The 22,574-nt window shown below is 47.7% G+C and overlaps 1 protein-coding gene and 1 pseudogene across 4 annotated transcripts in view; both read right to left on the bottom strand.

Moving 5' to 3' along the window:
- Positions 1-3,188, bottom strand: part of PGPEP1 (pyroglutamyl-peptidase I) — a 39,543-nt gene extending 36,355 nt beyond the window's left edge. Inside the window, exons 1-3 of one of the 3 annotated variants that reach the window (XM_027548275.1) lie at positions 3,050-3,185; positions 2,189-2,263; positions 1,002-1,054 (exon numbers count right to left, since the gene is read on the bottom strand). In XM_027548275.1, the coding sequence (XP_027404076.1) occupies positions 1,002-1,054; positions 2,189-2,263; positions 3,050-3,083 (162 nt within the window). In that variant the 5' untranslated portion in view covers positions 3,084-3,185. Of the gene's footprint in view, positions 1-1,001; positions 1,055-2,188; positions 2,264-3,049 lie in introns of all 3 variants that reach the window. The other 2 variants (XM_027548276.1, XM_027548277.1) reach the window with 2 other exon arrangements.
- Positions 3,189-20,688: 17,500 nt separating this feature from the next.
- On the bottom strand, positions 20,689-21,581 carry LOC113896157 (annotated as a pseudogene). Its single transcript, XR_003512009.1, has one exon. The product of XR_003512009.1 is annotated as a histone H3.3-like (transcript).
- Positions 21,582-22,574: the final 993 nt, after the last annotated feature.

The following is a 22,574-nucleotide window of genomic DNA, read 5'->3' as shown; positions in this document are numbered from 1 at the left end:
CCTGTCTGAAACTCGCACAAAGCCAGACACACACGCCTTGAGAAACACGCTGTTTCCTTTTTGTCTGGGGCTCCAGGGAGCGGGTGCGACGAGCAGGGCCTCAGACATGCTCCCATCTGTGGAGTCCCGGGGATCCCGTCCCTCTGTCCTGCTTCCAAAGTGGGGTGAAATTTTTTTTATAAAAGAGAGACAAATGTGGCTGAGATTTTGAGGTCTGGAAGAAGGGTGATAAAAAAACATGGGGGTTTCCCAACTAGGTGTTGATACACTGAGGTTTCAACTTGGAGTATGCTCCAAACTCAGGGCTCTGGAGTGGAAAGCCAGGGCGGGGGGTGCTTTAAATCAAGCAGCTAATGGGCTAGGATTAACACTAGTTTGGCTCCGGTCTCTGCAGATCTGATTTATATAAGGAGAAAACGTTTCTCTCTTTCTCTCTGCCCATTGTTCCCCAGTCTGTCTCTCCAAATGCCCCAGCTGACAAAGAAACCAGAAGGCTTGGGACAACAGGAAGGACTCCCCCCTCCCCGCCCTCAATATGCAGTCTTTGCTTCCTTCAGCTGCCAGGAGGCAACACAGAGGATCACTGCAATCCCCTCTACAAGGTTGCCACAATTCCCAATATCCGTGCTTGGTCCCCTCTAAACCTGGCTGGAGCATGGGAACTCTTTTGAAGAAAGACCATTCTGGTTTCTGAGCTGGATGACCTCAAATAACTCTGTGGGCCTCAGTTTCCTCATCTGTAAAGTGGGCACAAGAATAAACACACCTAAGGGTTGTTGGAAGAACTCAGTGCTCTAGGCAGAAAAAATGTCTGGCGCAGAACAAGCTCTCAACAAACAGTACAGCAGTAACTATCTGAGCAGGAATATCTGTCAGACTGCTAACATCTCTCTCCACGAAGCTTCACAGGAGACACTCTCTTCTTAGGCTGCTCACTTTCCTTGGCACCAAATATTTCCAGGGGAAGCCCAGCCTGATTCCTCCCCTCTGGATTCAGTTACCTGGACCGCAATCCAGCTGGCATTCACAGTGTGTTCCCCAAAAGGGCCGAATCCTGAAAAAAAAAACAAAAACGAAAAGCAGCACATCACCACCCAGTGGCCCCTCCTGGCCTGCCCAGGGCCAGGCAGCTGTGTGTATCCACAAGAATGGAGCACGGAGCTTCAGGAGCAGCCATCCCCGGGGACAATGTCAGGGGCCTGGTCCAAGTTCTGGGGTACACCCAGTGGTCCCTTCAGAGCGCCCTGCCACATAATTGTTCTTAACTGAAGTTGTGAGTCCTATCTTGTTCTCACTCTCACCTACCTGATCTTGTGCCAGCAAGGGGCCAGTGCCCCGTTTTTGCTCCAGAAAAGGCTGACTTTGTTCCTCTCCCAGTTTCTTCCCCTATCCTTGATCCCCAAATATAACTATTCCATCACTGTCTTTGTGCACCTTTCCTGGACCCTGGAATTACAGGGCTGGAGGTGCTCCGTGATTCACGGTCTGATAAGGAATGGCCCTTAAGGAATGTACATAGGTATCTCCCAGGTCAGGCTGTCCAGGCACCATCCCATCATCCTCCTCCCCATTCATTTACAAACCAGACTGTACCTGAGGAGGTGCCAGGTGCTCTGCATGCCCTGTGGCCTTCAGCCCCCCTGTGCCTCCCTTTCAGGCAAGGGTGTTTCCTGACTGAAGCACAGAGAGGTGAAATCAGCTGTCCAAGGTCACACAGTGAGAAGACGGAAGAGCACGGATTCAAACCCAGGCCCAGCAGAGTCTGTGGCCTGCCTCTTCTGACCAACCCACACACACTATCTAAAACATAAATCTCTTGAAGAGAGGCTGTCCTTGATCACGAGTCATGGGTCACTCCAGCTGGGCCAAGTGCCCCTGGTGGTATCATGGCCCTGGGAGGAATACTGTGCCCTGGAATAGAAGGGGGCCCCCCAAGTAGGGTCAGAATCTCTACCCCTTTCCTCCTCCTGCATGGACCAAATATGGGTCCCAGCTCAGCCACTGACAAACAAGGGCACCTCTGTGACCCTCGGTTTCCCCTTCTACAAAATGAGACGGTAAAGATGTAATAACCTCAGGCCAGAAAAATGTCCCTCCCAGGGCCGCCGCCAGAGTCAGCCCTAAAGTAATAAACAAGCAGACACAGGAGGGCTGCAAGGGAAAGTGACCCTCTGGCAACTCGACACACCTGCCAGGTAAGTGGCTTCTTCCATCTTCCTAGGAGTTCCAGGACCAGCCCGGACCTTCCTGGGCCACACACCACCTGTTTGAATCGTGGCCAGATTTCTCACTCTCACCGCTCATGACGGTCCCCCACCCCCACCCCCCGGCAGAGGCCCGGCGGAAGTTGACGCCCACGAGGCTCCGAGGCGGAGTCTCTCGGAGGGGGAGGCGCAGTTAGTTTCGGGGAGTTGGTGACAGAGGAGTGGGTCGGGGGGAAGGGGGAGCAGGCTTATCCACAGGCAGGAAAGATTTTGATCAAGACAGTCCCTGAAACAACCGGAAGAACTGCCGGCACCCGAGATCTCCCGAACTCCGCCTGCCCCTGCCTCGGGGGAGCAGCCCCTCATTAGGGCAGGGTTCGGGGAGCAGTGTCTGGCAAGACGTTCATTTGTCACCGGGGCACTTCCTGCCCGCAACTCGGCCTTTGTCCCCTGGGACCGGGGGTGGTGACAAACCTGACCTCGGGAGGGCAGACACAACAAACAGGTGTCCGAAGGGTCACTGTCCCCAACGGGGAAAGGAAGGACGCCCAGGGGCCTGCTCCGTGCGGGGCGTTTGCCAGGACCCCCCACGTCCTTGGCTGCCCCGACCCCTGACAGTGGGACCACAGGGGCGCCCCCTTCTCCACGTTCTCCGTTTCGCGCGGACTGCGCTGGGCTGCCGCGGGCGATGACACCTTCCAAACCTGAGGCGACTTCTAGCACCCACCCCACCCGGGCCGCCGCGTCCCTCCCCGCGACGCGCCTCGCCGCCTCCCGAGCCGCCCCACCCAGCCCTGCCCCGGGCCGCCGCCGCCGCGGCCGCCATCCGCGCGATGCCCTCGTACCCGTCACCACCACCGCCTTCCTGGGCTGCTCCATGGCGGGTTCAGGCTGTGCCTCTGACCGGTTCCCGGTCGGCGCTGGCGAGTCAGCTGCCGCCGCTCGGACCCGCGCCGCCCCTAACCCTAACCCCGAGCTCGGCCCCGCCCCCGCCCCCGCCCCGCCCCTGCCCCCGCCCCGCCCCCGCCAGGCCCCGCCCCCGTCCGGGCCGCCGGTCGTGCGCGTGCCCGGGCCCGAGACGCAGCGTGCGCGCCGAGTCCATAACTCTCTGCTGAGAAGTGCGTGGCTGCTCCAGGTCCCCAACCTGTTTCCCCACCTGCCGAATTCGGACGGTTCGTCTCGCAGGCTGTGGCCTCTCGAACTCACTGAGTCATGCCTTGGGGACGAGCTGGTCATTTAGTACACAAATGTTCACTGATCGCTTTCTGTGAATTATATCGGAACCCCCCTCCCATCTCCCTGTGAGTAAGGCTCTTTTTCTCCGTCCCTTTGACAGAGAAAAACTGAGGCATAGTTCGGAAAGCCACTCACCTAAAGCCTCCTGGGGCCACAGATGCGGCATTCAGGCCAGGAGTTTGAGGAGGGGAACGAAATAAAGTGAAAACATGGCACAACTGGGTGGTGCTTAAAGCAGGCTCCTACGTTGAGAAACGGAGAAGGCAATGGCACCCCCACTCCAGTACTCTTGCCTGGAAAATCCCATGGACCGAGGAGCCTGGTAGGCTGCAGTCCATGGGGTCGCTAAGAGTCGGACACGACTGAGCGACTTCACTTTCACTTTTCACTTTCACACATTGGAGAAGGAAATGGCAACCCACTCCAGTGTTCTTGCCTGGAGAATCCCAGGGACTGGGGAGCCTGGTGGGCTGCCGTCTGTGGGGTCGCACAGAGTCGGACACGACTGAAGCGACTTAGCAGCAGCAGCAGCACGTTGAGACGGAGGCTGATGTGGCCCCAGAGACCAGGCCTTCCCCTGCTTGTTTCTCCAATACACAGCTGCTCTAACCCCAGCAGTCCTCCAAGCGCCCAACCTCAGGGCCTTTGCAACTTGATGCTCCCTCTGCCTGGAACGTGTTCTGAAGATTCCTGCGAAACCAAATGCTTCTCCTTCAGAACTCAGCTGGAACATAAACTCCCCCTAGGTGTCCGCCTCACCTCGGCTGAAATCCCTACCCCACTTCACGACCACCCTGCTAGGTCCATCTCATTTCCTTGTTCCACTCTCTACAGAGCAGCAATCACATTCAGAAATCATCCCTTTAGAGGCACTGCTGTTCTGGTTTATTTCCCACTTCCTGCCCTAAATTCCAGAGCAGGGGCATTAGAGCCTTGTGCCTGGCACACAGTAGGTCCCCAGTCCACGTTCATCAGAGGTCAGAATTCCTCCCAAGATAGCCAGAAAAATAACGCTGAGTTTCTGGCCACATCCTTAGAAACAGGGCTGGACCTTGGAGTTGGGTCACTGACCTCTCATTCCAAGCAGCCTTGGCCTGGATTAACCAGGGTGCTGACCAAGGACCGTCTGTCTCTGAAACCAGGCCTCAGAATACCCAATGCAGCATTCTCTGAACTGCCCAAAGCCTTGTTTGTAAACTCAAGCCCGAGATCACATACTTAGTGGCTATTTTGGTCTCTGGCAGCTTCAGGTAGAATTCAGAAAATCTTGAGATCTTGCCTGGGCTGGCTTGGGAGTGAGACCTCAGCCAATGGGAAGAAGAGAACAGAACTAAAATCTTAACCAAGAATCAGATTTTATCATTCAAACATGTAATAAGTGTCTGGGATGGAGTGCATGATTTGCTAGAAGCCGGGGCTTTGGAAAGAGAGAAACCACAGTGGGTGTCATTTTCCCCCCATTGCACTGGGGAAATAAAGGGAAACTGTTAACACCCAGAGTGAATGGTGATCAGAGAAACTGAGTCACGCGCTACTGGCACGAGTGGGGATAAAAGTTCCTGGTCACTGGATGCAGTCCCCGTTTAAGCATATCACTAGTGTTCTTTTTTTCTTTTTAAGGTCTTTAAAAAAAATTATTTGGCTGTGCCAGGTTTTAGTTGCGGCACTCAGGATCTTCGTTGTGGCATTCAGGATTTTTAGCTATGGCATTCAAAAACTTAGTCGCAGCATGTGGGATCTAGTTCCCTGACCAGGGATCAAACACAGGCCCCCCTGCGTTGGGAATGCAGGGTCTTGGCCACTGGACCACCAGGGAAGTCCCTAGTGTGTGTGTGTTTGTTTTTAATATCACAAACCCCTGGAGGGAGGAACTGTTCTTATCCCATTTTGCGAGTGAGGAAAAGGAACCTAGAGCCGCTCAGTCACTTGTCCCAAGTCACACATGGAAGGGGTTGGGCCTAGGATCAGGAATAACTGAGTCCTTAGAGAGGGACAAGCAGGGTGAAAGAAAGTTGGCTGGAAGAGCCAAATTGTGAGTTCACAGTCTGGCTTGGCAACAGTGTAACCAGCAGCACAGTGCCTGTGACACCCCTAGGTAAAGGGAAGGGGTGGGATAGAGAGCTTTTTTATTTAAAAAAAAAAATATATATATATATATATTGTTACATTGGAAAGCCACTCCTGCAAAGTCATAGCTACTGTGGAAAAGTTTGGCAATTCTTCCTGTGTTCTTGCCTGGAGAATCCCAGGGACGGGGGAGCCTGGTGGGCTGCCGTCTCTGCGGTCGCACAGAGTCAGACACGACTGAAGTGACTTAGCAGTAAGAGGCTAAACATAGTTACTGAAGCCCCCGGCAATTCTACTCCTAGGGATGCTCCCAAAATAATTACAAATAAGTGTCCAAATACTGTGAAAGTTTTTGAATATGTTCATGGCAGTACAATTCAGGATCACCAAAAGGGAGAAGAGAAAACAAATGCTCATTAGCAGATTAAAAAAAAAACAAAACTGTTTACTTCCCATCATTCCCAACAGTGGAATACTGCTTAACAGTAAATGAAGCATGGACACATGGTACTACCTGGAGGAACCTTGAAAATATCATGTGAGTAAAAGAAGTCAGACAGGAAAGGCCACATAGCGTATCATTCTAAGTATACAAAATGTCCGGAACCGGCAAATCCGTGGAGGCAGATAGTGGATTAGTAGTTGTCAGGAGCTAGGGGAGGGGGATAGGATGTGACTGCTAATGGGGACAGGGTTTCTCCTGAGGGTGATGAAAGCATTCTGAAACCAGATAAGAGGCGATGCTCGTGCAGCATGGTGAATGTCTTTGATACCAGTGGATGAGACACTTTAACATGGTTGACATGTGAAGTGTTACATGTATTCTGTCATAACAATAGAGTCAATAGAGTTTTGCCAAGAGAACTCACTGGTCATAACAAACACCCTCTTCCAACAACACAAGAGAAGACTCTATACATGGACATCATCAGATGGTCAACGCCGAAATCAGTTTGATTATATTCTTTGCAGCCAAAGATGGAGAAGCTCTATCCAGTCAGCAAAAACAAGACCAGGAGCTGACTGTGGCTCAGATCATGAACTCCTTATTGCCAAATTCAGACTGAAATTGAAGAAAGTAGGGAAAACCACTAGACCATTCAGGTATGACCTAAATCAAATCCCTTATGATTATACAGTGGAAGTGAGAAATAGATTTAAGGGCCTAGATCTGATAGATAGAGTGCCTGATGAACTATGGAATGAGGTTCGTGACATTGTACAGGAGACAGGGATCAAGACCATCCCCAGGGAAAAGAAATGCAAAAAGCAAAATGGCTGTCTGGGGAGGCCTTACAAATAGCTGTGGAAAGAAGAGAAGAGAAAAGCAAAGGAGAAAAGGAAAGATATAAGCATCTGAATGAAGAGTTCCAAAGAATAGCAAGAAGAGATAAGAAAGCCTTCTTCAGCGATCAATGCAAAGAAATAGAGGAAAACAATAGAATGGGAAAGACTAGAGATCTCTTCAAGAAAATTAGAGATACCAAGGGAACATTTCATGCAAAGATGGGCTCAATAAAGGACAGAAATGGTATGGACCTAACAGAAGCAGAAGATATTTAGAAGAGATGGCAAGAATACACAGAAGAACTATACAAAAAAGATCTTCATGACCCAGATAATCACGATGGTATGATCACTCACCTAGAACCAGACATCCTGGAATGTGAAGTCAAGTGGGCCTTAGAAAGCATCACTATGAACAAAGCTAGTGGAGGTGATGGAATTCCAGTTGAGCTATTCCAAATCCTGAAAGATGATGCTGTGAAAGTGCTGCATTCAATATGCCAGCAAATCTGGAAAACTCAGCAGTGGCCACAGGACTGGAAAAGTCAGTTTTCATTCCAATCCCAAAGAAAGGCAATGCCAAAGAATGCTCAAACTACCACACAATTGCACTCATCTCACCTGCTAGTAAAGTAATGCTCAAAATTCTCCAAGCTAGGCTTCAGCAATACGTGAACCGTGAACTTCCTGATGTCCAAGCTGGTTTTAGAAAAGGCAGAGGAACCAGAGATCAAATTGCCAACATCCGCTGGATCATGGAAAAGCAAGAGAGTTCCAGAAAAACATCTATTTCTGCTTTATTGACTCTGCCAAAGCCTTTGACTTTGTGGATCACAATAAACTGTGGAAAATTCTTCAAGAGATGGGAATACCAGACCACCTGAGCTGCCTCTTGAGAAATCTGTATGCAGGTCAGGAAACAAGAGTTAGAACTGGACATGGAACAACAGACTGGTTCCAAATAGGAAAAGGAGTTCGTCAAGGCTGTATATTGTCACCCTGCTTATTTAACTTCTATGCAGAGTACATCATGAGAAATGCTGGGCTGGAAGAAGCACAAGCTGGAATCAAGATTGCCAGGAGAAATATCAATAACCTCAGATATGCAGATGACACCACCCTTATGGCAGAAAGTGAAGAGGGACTAAAAAGCCTCTTGGTGAAAGTGAAAGTGGAGAGTGAAAAAGTTGGCTTAAAGTTCGACATTCAGAAAACGAAGATCATGGTATCTGGTCCCATCACTTCATGGGAAATAGATGGGGAAACAGTGGAAACCGTGTCAGACTTTATTTTTTGGGGCTCCAAAATCACTGCAGATGGTGACTGCAGCCATGAAATGAAAAGACGCTTACTCCTTGGAAGGAAAGTTATGACCAACCTAGATAGCATATTCAAAAGCAGAGACATTACTTTGCCAACAAAGGTTCGTCTAGTCAAGGCTGTGGTTTTTCCTATGGTCATGCATGGATGTGAGGGTTGGACTGTGAAGAAGGCTGAGCGCCAAAGAATTGATGCTTTTGAACTGCTGTGTTGGAGAAGACCCTTGAGAGTCCCTTGGACTGCAAGGAGATCCAACCAGTCCATTCTGAAGATCAACTCTGGGATTTCTTTGGAAGGAATGATGCTAAAGCTGAAACTCCAGTACTTTGGCCACCTCATGCGAAGAGTTGACTCATTGGAAAAGACTCTGATGCTGGGAGGGATTGGGGGCAGGAGGAGAAGGGGATGACAGAGGATGAGATGGCTGGATGGCATCACTGACTCGATGGATGTGGGTCTGGGTGAACTCTGGGAGTTGGTGATGGACAGGGAGGCCTGGCGTGCTGCGATTCATGGGGTCGCAAAGAGTCGGACACGACTGAGCGACTGAACTGAACTGAACTGAACTGTATTCTGTCATAATGATTTTTTTTTAAGTGTGGGAGCATTGTTGGGATGAAATACAAATGTCAGAGAAAGAAAAGATTTGTTTGCAAATGCAGAAAATATCTGAGGAAGAAAGAGTAGGAAACTGATGGCAGTTGGGCCTTTGGGGAGGGAGCCAAGGTGTGGGGGCGAAAGTGGTGGGAGAGGGAGACACCACATTTCTCCCACTGGTGTCACTGACTCGATGGACCTGAGTTTCAGCAAGGTCTGGGAGTTAGTGATGGACAGGGAAGCCTGGCATGCCACAGTTCACAGGGTCACAAAGAGCAACTGAACTGAATTGTACTACTCAGAAATAAAGATGATATGGACACTCTCTTCTTTGAAAAACACCGCTAGATTTTTTTTTTTTTTTTGGCCATGCCACATGGCATATGGGATCTTAGTTCCCTGACCAGGGATTGAACTCATGCCCCCTGCAATGGAAGTGTGGAGTCTTAACCACTGGCCCACCAGGGAAGTCCTAGATTGTGTGTGTGTGTGTGTGTGTGTGGTAAAACACAGATAAAATCGACCATTTTCAAGTGTACATTTCAGCGATGCTTAAAAGAACATTCTTCACATTGTTGTGCAACCAGTCTTCAGAACTCTTATATTTTTGGCTGCGCTGAGTCTTCGTCGCTTTGCTTGGGCTTTCTCTGGTTGCAGCGAGTGGGACTACTCTTTGTTGTGGTATGTGGGCTCTGGGCACGTGGGCTTCAGTAGCTGCATGCAGCGCACGGACTGAGCAGCTGTGGCGCACGGGCTTAGCTGCTCGCAGCATGTGAAATCTTCCCAGGGACTGAACCTGTGTCCTCTGCATTGGCAGGCAGATTCTTACCCACTGCACACCAGGATAGGCCCTGAGCTCTTTCCATCTTGCAAAACTGAAACTGTATCCATGAAAAAGCAACAGCTCCCCATTCTCCCCTCCCCCAGTGCCTGGCACCTACCATTCTACTTTCTTAGTGAGTTTGACTACTTCTAGGAAACTCATAAGAGCAGAATCATACAGTATTTGTCCTTCTGTGCCTGGCTTATTTCACTTAGCATCATGTCCTCAAGTCTCATCCAAACTGTAGCATGTGTCATTCCCTTTTAAGTGGAGTCACTCAGTCATGTCTGACTCTTGGCGACCCCATGGACTGTAGCCCACCAGGCTCCTCTGTCCATGGAATTCTCCAAGTAAGAATACTGGAGTGGGGTGCCATTCCCTTCTCCAGTGGACCTTCCTGACCGAGAGATCAAACTCAAATCTCCCACATCGCAGGCAGATTCTTTACCTTCTGAGCCACCAGGGAAGCCCCAAAACAGTAGTCACTCAGTTGTGTCTGACTCATTGTGACCTCATGGACTGTAGCCTGCCAGGCTCCTCTCTCCATGGGATTCTCCAAGACAGAATACTGGAGTGGGTTGCCATTTTCTACTCCAGCGGATCTTACCAACACAGGGGTCAAACCCACATCTCTTATGTCTCCTTTATTGGCAGGTGGGTTTTTTACCACTCGCACCACCTGGAAAGCCCAATAGATTCAGGAACCACATATTATTTCCCAGAGTTGTTAAAAAATAAAAACAACAACAACAGCAAAACATTTCAGGAACTTCTCCGCCAGTTCAGTGTTTAAGACTGCACTTCCAGTGTAGGGAGTGTGGGTTCCATCCCTGGTCTGGAAACTAACATTCCAAATGCCACAGAGTCACAATACAAACAAAAAAAGTTCTTTTGCCAAGAATTGTTCCTAAAAAAAGAGAACTGTCCCTCTTAAAATTATTATGCATTTTTCTCAGGGAGAGAATGGAGGGCAAGAAGTAGAGTGGCTAGAGCGAACTGACCTGGGTTCAAATTCTTCCTGGCTCCTCATACGGTGTGCACTCTTGGATGAGTTATTTTCACCTTCCAAACCTGTTTCCTCATCTGTAAAATAAGGATCAAAGAGTGCCGAGGCCCCAGTGAGTCCTGGGAAGGAAGGTAAAGTCTGTAATAGGAGTGTCCTTGCCTGAAGAATCCCGTGGACAGAGGAGCCTGGTGAGCTGCCATCTGTGGGGTCGCACAGAGTCGGACACGACTGAAGCGACTTAGCAGCAGCAGCATAGATAAAAATGTGGTCAGTGTGTCTTTGTGGGACATATTTTTGTTTAATGTATTTTAGTATAGTTGATTGACAGTGTTGTGTTAATCTCTACTGTACAGCAAATGATTCAGTTATACATATACATTTTTTTTCATATTCTCTTCCATTATGATTTATCACGAGATATTGAATATAGTACCCTGTACTATACAGTATTTTTTTTTAATAGAATGGTCTGCGTGTTTGGATGTGGAAAGATGAGCGTGGTGTATTGCTTAGTCAGTCAACAAACCCACAGCCTACCCAGTGTCTTCCACATGCCCTCCCTCCAGATCCCACCTCCAATCTCTCTTAACATGTGTCACTACTGTAATTTCACACTTCTTCATGTGCTTATGCAACTACAGGCTCTTTCCCTCTGGACTGTGAGCCCTGGAGGGCGGGACCGGGTGTGACTTGGTCACTGCTGTACACGGGGCCCAGCACACAGTAGATGCTCAATAAATGTGCTAAGTAGAACAGAATCCACCATGCTGGAGGTTGGCTTGGGAAGGGAGCTGCGTTTTCCTGGGGGCTCCCACTGTGACAACACTGGGAGATTAGAGACACGTGGCCACACAGAGCCAGGTTGGGGAGGTTGGGACTGGACCTGGGTTCAGACCCTACCCCTGGGATCTTCAAGACTCTTCACATTGCCAGCTGCTGCTGGGTGTGGCCTTGGGGGAGGGGGGAGAGAGTGGAAGCCCAAAGGACCCCATGACTCCTTCTTGGGGATCCTTTCTTTAGACTCTGTGTACTCCTTACAAGAAAAGTTATGACCAACCTAGATAGTATATTGAAAAGCAGAGACATGACTTTGCCAACAAAGGTCCGTCTAGTCAAGGCTATGGTTTTTCCAGTGGTCATGTATGGACTGTGAAGAAAGCTGGAGCACCGAAGAATTGATGCTTTTGAACTGTGGTGTTGGAGAAGACTCTTGAGAGTCCCTTGGACTGCAAGGAGATCCAACCAGTCCATTCTGAAGGAGATCAGTCCTGGGTGTTCTTTGGAAGGTCTGATGTTAAAGCGGAAACTCCAATACTTTGGCCACCTCATGTGAAGAGTTGACTCATTGGAAAAGACTCTGATGCTGGGAGGGATTGGGGGCAGGAGGAGAAGGGTACGACAGAGGATGAGATGGCTGGATGGCATCACTGACTCGATGGACGTGAGTCTGAGTGAACTCCGGGAGTTGGTGATGGACAGAGAGGCCTGGCGTGCTGCGATTCATGGGGTCCCAAAGAGTTGGACACGACTGAGCGACTGAACTGAAGTGAAAGGGCAGACTGGGCCCAGTTCAGGGATGTGGATGGCATTTTGATCAAATTAGACAGAGGGACAGTTGGGTAGATATGCACGTTTAAAAAGGTGAATGCTTCTTGTACTCCAGGTGGTCTTGATACCTGTGAGTCCTTTAGGGGTCTCAGGCTAGAAAATGGAAGGGGTGCTTTTGTTAATGAACCAAACTTGGGTCCGCTCACATGCACACAGTAAAGCCAATCTACTGATACAGGTTTGTGGGGAAGGAGAGAGTAACAATTATTGCAAGGCACCATAAAGGAGAGTGGGTGGCTCCGGCGGCTTGTGCTCAAAGACCCTGAACTTGTGGAAGAGCTCCTCCTTGTCACAGTTACTCCTCATCACAGTTACTCCATATAGTGCATCTGAACATCATAACCTGCCCTACATGTAGCATGTATGTTCCAGGTGCCTTTTTAAACTGAAGTATGGTTCATTTAACATGGGTGTGTTTATTTCAGGTATACAGTGAAGTGATTCAGTTATACATAGACACATACTCTTTTTCAGATTCTTTTCCATTACAGGTTATTACAAGATATTGAGTATAGTTCCCTGTGCTACGTGGGAGGTCCTTGTTGTTTTCTTGTTTTATATGTAGTAGTGTGTGTATGTTAATCTCAAACTTCTAACTTCTCTCTTCCCCATCTACCACTATCCCCTTTGGTAAGCATAAGTTGTTTTCAACGTCTGATAGTCTATTTCTGTTTTGTAAATAAGCTCATCTGTATCTTTTTTTTTTTTTTGGTTCTACATACAAGTGATATCATATGATATTTGTCTTTATCTGCCTTACTTCACTTAATATGATAATATCTGGTCCATCCCTGTTGCTACAAATGGCGTTATTTCATTCTTTTTCATGGCTGAAAATGAAAGTCGCTCAGTCGTGTCCAGATCTTTGCCACCCCATGTACTATACAGCCCATGGAATTCTCCAGGCCAGAATACTGGAGGGAGTAGCCTTTTCCTTCTCCAGGGGATCTTCCCAACCCGGGGATCAAACTCAGGTCTCCCGCATTGCAGGTGAATTCTTTACAGCTGAGCCACCAGGGAAGCCCAAGAATACTGGAGTGGGTAGCTTTTCCTTTCTGTAGCAGATCTTCATGACCCAGGAATCGAACTGGGGTCTCCTGCATTACAGGTGGATTCTTTACCAGCTGAGCTACCAGGCAAGCCCTTTTTATGGCTGAGTAATATCCATCTCACATCATAAATGGATGTGAGAGTTGGACTGTGAAGAAGGCTGAGCGCCAAAGAATTGATGCTTTTGAACTGTGGTGTTGGAGAAGACCCTTGAGAGTCCCTTGGACTGCAAGGAGATCCAACCAGTCCATTCTGAAGGAGATCAGCCCTGGGATTTCTTTGGAAGGAATGGTGCTAAAGCTGAAACTCCAGTACTTTGGCCACCTCATGCGAAGAGTTGACTCATTGGAAAAGACTCTGATGCTGGGAGGGATTGGGGGCAGGAGGAGAAAGGGATGATAGAGGATGAGATGGCTGGATGGCATCACTGACTCGATGGACGTGAGTCTGAGTGAACTCCAGGAGTTGGTGATGGACAGGGAGGCCTGGCGTGCTATGATTCATGGGATCGCAAAGAGTTCGACACGACTGAGCGACTGAATTGAACTAAACTGAACTGAATATCCATTTTATTTATTTATATATGCAATATATCATGTCTCTATCCATTCATCTGTTGATTGACATTTAGAATGCATCCATGTTTTGGTCATATGATTTTGAAATTTTGTTTTGCTTTTTGGTCTTTTTGGCCCCAACCCTGTGACATGCAGGATCTTAGTCCCCAGACCAGGGATTGAACCCGTGTACCCTGCATTAGGAGCTCAGACTGCCAGCAAAGTCCCCTATGTGACTTTTTAAATAAGTTGTTTATACTAGAATAAGTTCGGATCTACAGAAAAGTTGCAAAGACAACACAGAGAGTTCCCTATGTCTTCACCCATAGTCATCAAATAGGAACAGCTTACATGATCAGTTCTAATGTTTGTACAACTAAGAAATAGACACCAGCGCACTGCTGTCAGCCAACCATCTGGCCTTATTCAGATGTCACCAGTTCTTCCATTCACGTCCTCTCTCTGGCCCAGGACCCTGGCCAGGGAACCTTGTTCCATTAAGTCCTCACAGATCCTCAGTTTCCTCTGGCTGGGATGGCTCCTTATGCTTTCCTTGTTGCTCGTGACCTTTGAAGTCTTGGGGAGGACAGGCCAGGCGTCCTTCCTGCTGCCCCCGGTCTGGGTCTATCTGGTGTCTTTGTCATGATTAGAATGGGCGTTTGAGGAAAGCCACAGAGCTGAGGCACCCTTCCCATCTCGCCATATCAGGGATCCCTGACTTCCGTGTGACTTGTCACAGTGACATAATCTGAATTACTTGATGAAGGCGGTGTATGAGATTCATGATTGCTATATCAAATGACCACAAACTCTGGCTTAAATAACACACATTTATTCTCTTGCACTCCTGGAAGCCAGAAGTCTGAAATCCAGGTGTTGACAGGGCCACATTCCCTTTAGAGGCTGTAGGGAAGAATCCTTCTTTGTCACGCCCTGTTTCTGGGGGCTCCAGGTATCCCTTGGCTTGTGGCCACATCACTCCAGTCTCCACCTCTGTCTTCTCTGTCTGTGTCTCAAATCTTCCTCTGCCTTTTCTTAGAAGAATATTAGTCACTGGGTTCCAGCTCCAACCTAAATCTCAGATGACCCCAGGCTCCTTAGCTGAATTACATCTGAAAAGACTCTTTATTCAAATAAGGTCACTTTCACTGGTACTGGGGTCAGGACTTGGACATGTGTTTAGGGGGCCACCATTCAACCCACTGGCTTCCCAGGTGACCCCTTGGTAAAAAATCCACCTACCAATGCAGGAGACATGGGTTTGATCCTTGGGTCAAGAAGATCCCCTGGAGGAGGAAATGGCAACCCACTCCAGTATTCTTGCCTGGAAGATTCCATGGACAGAGTAGCCCGGCGAGCAAGGCTGTTCATAAGGTCACAGAGAGTCGGACACGACCAAGCACGTGAGCGCATGCACACCACACACTCAACCCACTGCAGGAGGTGTTGCTAGTATTTTTGCTGTTGAGTTTCTATTTTCCCTTTTCTCTATTGTTTAAAATCTAACCACTAAGTTCAGCCCACTGCAGCCTCCCCACCAGGGTAGGGGTGGGGGAGGATTAAAATATAAGTTTTTAATGAATGGAAAATATTCTGTCTAGTGGAAGAAATATAGCTTACTCGACTAGTCCACTGTTGTTAGATATTTATATTCTTTCTGCTGTTTTAAAATTGGTGACATTGCTGCAAGGCCTTGGCACAGAGCAATTCCCTTCATTTGCAAAACCTCCCTAGTGTAAGTCTTCAGAAATGAATTAATGAGTTGCAGGGTGTGACACTTTTATGGATTTTGAAACATAATGCCATTTTCTTCCTTAAAAAAAAATATATGTCTACCAGTCTCACTTTGTCAGTATGGAGTTTTACAATCCTCCTCCCCTCATTTTTAAAGTGGAGGGTGGTGTATCTTTTATTATTATTATTAATTATCTATTTATTTTTGGCTGCGTGGGGTCTTGGTTGCACACTCAGGCTTAGCTGCCCTGCTGCTTGTGGGATCCTAGTTCCCAGATCCATCGACTGAAACCTTGTTCCCTGCATTGAAAGGTGGATTCTTAACCGCTGGACCACCGAGGAAGTCTCTAGTGTATCTTTTTTAATTTGATAGGTTTAGCAGAAACTCTTTAGGTTTCTACTGTCAGAAATATAATTTAAACTGGACCACAAAAAAATGGAGGAGTATTTTCAAGGGATAGGAAATGATGAAAATTTATGAAGTCTCAGCTACAGCTGGATCTAGGATTAAACAGGACCAAGATGCCAAGATGGAAAGATGGCTATGTCTGTACCTGACTCACATTTCTCCAGCTCTGCGATTCCAGAAGCTTCCCAGGGAAGACCCCTGATTGGCTGAACCTGTGTCATGTGTCCATGATAGAGGGGAAGGAAAAAGTGTGCTGACAGCCTTAAACAGTGACCCACGCAAACTCTCACATTGTCCCTATAAGTCAGGATCAAGAAAGATTAATTGTGCAAGCAATTACAACCTGGGCCAAACCAGGTATTGATTGAAAATCAATACAAGATACTGAAGTTCAAAGTATAAGAAACAGAATGATTAGATTTTGGGGGGACAATCACTCAAGAATCCAGAGCAGCTATACATTAGTGGAGGGCTTGCCAATTGCTAGGGACAGAGTCTAAACTCCAAGTGGATTAAGCAACAAAGGACAACTACTTGTAATATATGTAGAAAGTAGACCTATGACTTCAGGAGCTGAAAACATGCCTCTTTTCCACAGAGGAAAAGAGTATGTTAGTAGAGAGCTTCTTCCAGAAGATCAGTTGTAATAGCCCTGGGCCTTCACTATTGCATTTTCAAAAACCTCTCTAGAAAGTGCTTTTCTCCCTTCTAGCCCTCGGTATCCCTTTCAAGGGAGAGTCTAATTGGCCTTGGTTGGTCACTTCCTCCTATTAAACCAGTCACTTTGCCCAGGTGGCAGAGAACTGATTTGGTGTTGTTGTTCAGTTGCTAAGTCATGTCCAACTCTTTGTGACCTCATGGACCGCAGCACACCAGGCTTCCCTGTCCTTCACTATCTCCTGGAGTTTGCTCAAACTCAAGTCCATTGAGTCAGTGATGTCATCCAACCATCTCATCCTATGTCGCCGCGCCCCCCTTCTCCTGCCCTCAGTCTTGCCTAACATCAGGGTCTTTCCCATTGAGCTGGCTCTTTGCAGTAGGTGGCCAAAGTATTGGAGTTTCAGCTTCAGCTTCAGCTTCAGCATCAGTCCTTCCAATGAATACTCAGGGTTAATTTCCTTTTGGATTGACTGACTGATTTCCTTTAGGATTGAATTCTAATTGGCCACCACTATGGAGAAGGCGATGGCACCCCACTCCAGTACTCTTGCCTGGAAAATCCCATGGATGGAGGAGCCTGGTAGGCTGCAGTCCATGGGGTCTCGAAGAGTCGGACAAAACTGAGCGACTTCCCTTTCACTTTTCACTTTCATGCATTGGAGAAGGAAACGGCAATCCACTCCAGTGTTCTTGCCTGGAGAATCCCAGGGACTGGGGAACCTGGTGGGCTGCCGTCTATGGGGTCACACACAATCGGACACGACTGAAGTGACTTAGCAGCAGCAGCAGCAGCAGCATGTTGAAAGAGCTGAGCAAAACTGTAGTAACCACAGTATGCCACAAGGGGTCACCCAAGCAGAGTTTTCAAGGATGAATACGAGTTTATTAATTGCGCAAAAGGAGAAAGACTGCACATAGAAAGATCTAGAAAAGTCAGGAAGAGGTGAATGACCATGCAATTTTCTGCCAGCACCATGTTGATGTTGGAGCACATCATGTGCCCCAGTTTCTGTTGTTTACATCAAAGCGGCCTTTACCCTTGCCAAACACAGCTTGGCTGGTCACGCTGATCCCTCTAACCCAGTTGGCATATCACTGTTGCCCGCTACTAATGTCCTAAACACTTCCCAGACCCCACCAGCACCCCTGGGATCATCCCCAAGCCCATGATAGAGAGGAAAATAAACACGGCCCTGACCTGGGTGGGACCTCTTTGAGACACAAACTCTTATGTTGTCTCCCTAAGGTCCACAGCTGGACTAACCCTCAGGCGCCCACTTTGTCATCTGCTCAGTGGCGCCCACTGCAGGGATCCTTCCCTCCGTGTCTCAGGTCTCCGTCTCCAGTGGGGATTTCCTAGGGTCATGTCTTGAGTACTGTATGTACCCTTGAGTTCTCATCTCAGGGTCAGCTTCTGAGTCAGGAAAGACCCCAAACAAAGATATGAAAGACAACTGTGGGTCCAGGGCTATCTGCTGCTTCCATCTTTATACGGGTTTCACATTTGATCCCTCCACACAATAACCCTGATTGGTAGAGATGATCATAGACAGTCCCCAACTTTGATAGTTTGACTTCAGATTTTTCAACTTCATGATGTGGGCAAGCAATCATTCAGTAGAAACCAAACTTTGAATTTTGATCTTTTCCTGGACTAGTGATATGTGGTAAGATGCTCTCTCATGATTCTGGGCAGCTGGCAATGAGCCACAGCTCCCAGTCAGTCATGTGGTTACAGTGGTAAACAACAGATACACTTTTTTTTTTAATTTTCAGTATAGTATTCAATACATTATATAAGGTATTCAACACTATTATCCAATAGGCTTGTGTTTGATGATTTTGCTCAACTGTAGGTTTATGTGAGTGTTCTGAGCACGTTTGAAATAGGCTAGGCTAAACTAAGCTACGATGTTTAGTAGGCTAACTGTATTAAATGTATTTTCAATTTATTATATTTTCAACTTACGATGGGTTTATTCGGACATAACCCCATCACAGGGCTTCCCTGGTGGCTCAGTGGTAAAGAACCCACCTGCCAATGAAGGAAACCTGGGTTCAGTCCCTGCATAGGGAAGATCCCCTGGAGAAGGAAATGGCAACCCACTCCAGTATTCTTGCCTGGGAAATCCCATGGACAGAGAAGCCTGGTGGGCTACAGCTCATGGGGTCGCAAAAGAGTCGGACACGACTCAGCGACTAAACAACCACCCTATCACGAATGAAGGGAAATCTGTATTCTTGTTTTTAGCGAGAAGAAAGAGGGAGGAACAAGCCTGAGCTACTCAGTCCCTTCATAACAAAACTGACCCCCAGACCGTCTCCCCCCACTAGGTCCTGGAGAGGAGATTCTAGTGCCCTGCCCAGTGGGATGTGGCTGGGCAGTTCTCATCCTCTTCTGCCCAGGTCTCTGAGACCTGATGCAGGGGAATCTTTTATTGAGAAGCGGAGCATCAGGGGCTCCCAGCTCTGAGAGGCATCGGGTCTTTTCAGCTGGAAGAGCTTGGCTCTGGGCTCTTGGGAATTCCCTGGTAGTCCAGTGGTTTACGACCTGACGCTTTCACAGCCAGGGTCTGGGTTCAAATCCTGATTGGGAAACTAAGATTCCACAAACCATGCAACGCTGCCAAAAAAGGAAAAAATCTCTCAGGCCAATGATGACACTAAGGAGGGCTGGAAAAGGGTAGTCCTGGAGAAAGAAATGGCAACCCACTCCAGTATTCTTGCCTGGAGAATCCCACGGACAGAGGAGCCTGGAGGGCTACAGTCCATAGCGTGGCAAAGAGTCAGACACGACTGAAGCAACTTAGCACGCACAGCACACACTAAGAGAAAGGAGTGTCCCCATAAGAAAAGAAGAGGAAAGAGAAAAGCTATGTGATGACAGGCAGAGATTGGAGTGACATGTTTATAACCAAGAACTACAAGGATTGCTGGATTGCTGGGGGAGAGGCTTGGGATGAATTGTCCCTCAGATCCTTTAGAAGAAACCAATCCTGCCCACATCTTGAGTTCAGACTTCTGGATCAAGTTCTGTGGTTTAAAGCCACCCAGTTTGATTGCTCTGTTATGGCAGACCAAGGAAACTAATACAGTTGCCAATTTGTCTTGTTTACCAGCTGTCACCCCTCCTAAGCCTTGGGAGGGCCAGGAGTTTCGTCTGGTTTATTCACTTTGTGTTTCCCAGAGCAGGCCCATAGTAGGTGCTCAATAAATACTGCACATCTGAATATATCAAGCAGATACTGTTTTATGTGCTTTCCCATGGCTTACCTCATTTCCTCCTCACTGCAACCTTCTACAGCACTTATTACGCCCATTTTATTTTTTTGTTAGTTGAATAAACAAGTTTATTTGTAAATTTAGTCAACATACATAATTGACCTAAAAACTTCAATAGAAGGATAAATTTTAAAGCCACTTGGAAAGCCATCTCTATGAAGTGATTTTCCCAGAACCTATGCCACATGAACACCACTTTAACTGGCAGAGGTTCCATAAGCTGAAGCTGTGTCCCTCCCCAACAGCAAGTTCCCCCTAAGTTATAATACAAACCCCACAAGGAAAAAAAGTTCGGTGTTGTTCCCCCTTGGTAGAGAAAAGTTCAACCTAGTTATGAGACCAATCACAACACAAAGAAAAGCTGCACTAACTACTATATTAGTAACAGATGATGCTGGTGTGAATAACTTGTATTATAGTCTAGAGCCCTTAGAAATAAATCCCCCTCCCCGTTAGTGTTTGCATTATCAGCTAGAAGGTTAGTTTAACATGTGGTAGAATGAGGACTTATGCAAGGTATAACGTGCAAAGCATTTTACTACATAAACAAGTGTAGTCTACTCAGGAGAAACCCAATCAAACTCTAAATTACACGCCTTAAAGACAACACGCCCCACCACATGTCAGTGTAAAACATTTAATTTAAAAATGTTGACACTACAATATATAAAATAGCTATTATAAAGGCACATAGTGTATTCTATAGCTGCCAGGTTTACTTTTTTTTTTTTAAGGAAACTGTAAGTTACACTGTGGTTAAGACTTGTATCTTCACCCTTGAAAAAGCCCACATTCTATCATAGTGATGTATGGTCAGACTTAACAGCCCCAATTGTTAAACACTTGGATCAAGTCATAACCAGTTTTATTGCAAAAGGACCCTGTACACATTTATCAATTCTAGTACCTTAATAGCTACCCAACAAGTCATTAACATACAGAAACATGCATCATGAGAAGCAAGAAATATCACCCATCCCTTCTGCATATTAGCAACTTGTCACTCCTGAGCAACAGTGCTCAGATCACTGAGGTCTGTGAACAGTCACTTTTCGCATTCATCCTGAGTGAAAGATGGAATGACTTAAGTACAAATGCAACATATGATAAACAATTTCTTACAAAAAAAGTCACAAATTAAACCGAAGTATTTTACAGAATTTACTACAAAACAGCATAAAAACTGCCTTCACTTAAGCTCTCTCTCCCCGTATCCGGCGAGCCAACTGGATGTCTTTGGGCATGATGGTGACTCTCTTAGCGTGGATGGCACACAGATTAGCATCTTCAAACAAACCTACCAGGTACGCTTCGCTAGCCTCCTGCAGCGCGCCGATGGCGGCACTCTGGAACCTCAAGTCGGTTTTGAAATCCTGGGCGATCTCCCTCACCAACCTCTGGAAAGGCAGTTTCCGGATCAGAAGCTCGGTGGATTTCTGGTAACGACGGATTTCTCGAAGCGCAACAGTCCCGGGCCTGTAGCGATGAGGTTTTTTTCACCCCGCCAGTAGAGGGGGCGCTTTTCCTGGCCGCTTTGGTGGCCAGCTCCTTGCGGGGCGCTTTCCCACCCGTTGACTTAACGAGCAGTCTGCTTGGTTCGGGCCATTTTCTTTTACCTAACGCCGAAGTTTTAGGCCGCTTCTCCGACCACCGCGCCGCCGCTGCTGCCCAAAGAGCCGCAGTAGCTGAAACACGGGGAAAGCTCCCTCCAACGAACGACCAAACCGCTCTGCCTATTACGCCCATTTTAAAGGGAGGTGAACTAAGGCTCCGAGGGACAAAGCCAGGATTCCAACCTACCAAAAAGATGGTGACCGTAGTCATGAAATCAAAAGGCACTTGCTCCTTGGAAGAAAAGCTATGACGAACCCAGAGAGCGTATTAAAAAACAGAGACTTCACTTTGCTGACATAAGTTTTCCAGTACTTATGTACAGATATGAGGATTAAACCATAAAGAAGGCTGAGCGCCAGAAGAATTGATGCTTTTGAACTGTGGTGCTGGAGAAGACTATTTAGAGCCCCTTGGACAGCAAAGCGGAGAAGGCAATGGCACCCCACTCCAGTACTCTTGCCTGGAAAATCCCATGGATGGAGGAGCCTGGAAGGCTGCAGTCCATGGGGTCTCGGAGGGTCGGACACGACTGAGGGACTTCACTTTCACTTTCATGCATTGGAGAAGGAAATGGCAACCCACTCCAGTGTTCTTGCCTGGAGAATCCCAGGGATGGGGGAGCCTGGTGGGCTGCCGTCTATGGGGTCGCACAGAGTCGGACACGACTGAAGTTGACTTAGCAGCAGAACAGCAAAGAGATCAAAGCAGTCGATCCTCAACCCTGAGTATTCGTTTGAAGGACTGATACTGAAGCTTCAGCTTCAATACTATGGCCACCTGATGCGAGGCCGACTCTCTGGAAAAGACCCTGATGCTGGGAAAGACTGAAGTCAGGAAAAGGGGACGACAGAGGATGAGATCGTTGAATGGCATCACCGACTCGATGTACATGAGTTTGACCAAACTCCAGGAGACAGTGAAGGGCAGGGACGCCTGGTGTGCTGCAGTCCATGTGGGTCGCAAAGCGTCCGACTCACTGAGCGACTGAACAACAGTAATGAGAATCAGAAAAGGGGCGGGAAGGCAGACATTAAGCACATTCCAATAATAACCGATAATAACCGAAGAGCCTCCATTTCTCAAGGAAATTGGAAGTAATAACCGACTTTGCCCACAGCGT

This window comes from Bos indicus x Bos taurus, chromosome 7, assembly GCF_003369695.1.
Source record: "Bos indicus x Bos taurus breed Angus x Brahman F1 hybrid chromosome 7, Bos_hybrid_MaternalHap_v2.0, whole genome shotgun sequence".
Classification (NCBI taxonomy): domain Eukaryota; kingdom Metazoa; phylum Chordata; class Mammalia; order Artiodactyla; family Bovidae; genus Bos; species Bos indicus x Bos taurus.
The sequence above is the reverse complement of the archived record's forward strand: the minus strand, read 5'-3'. Positions and strand labels throughout refer to the sequence as shown.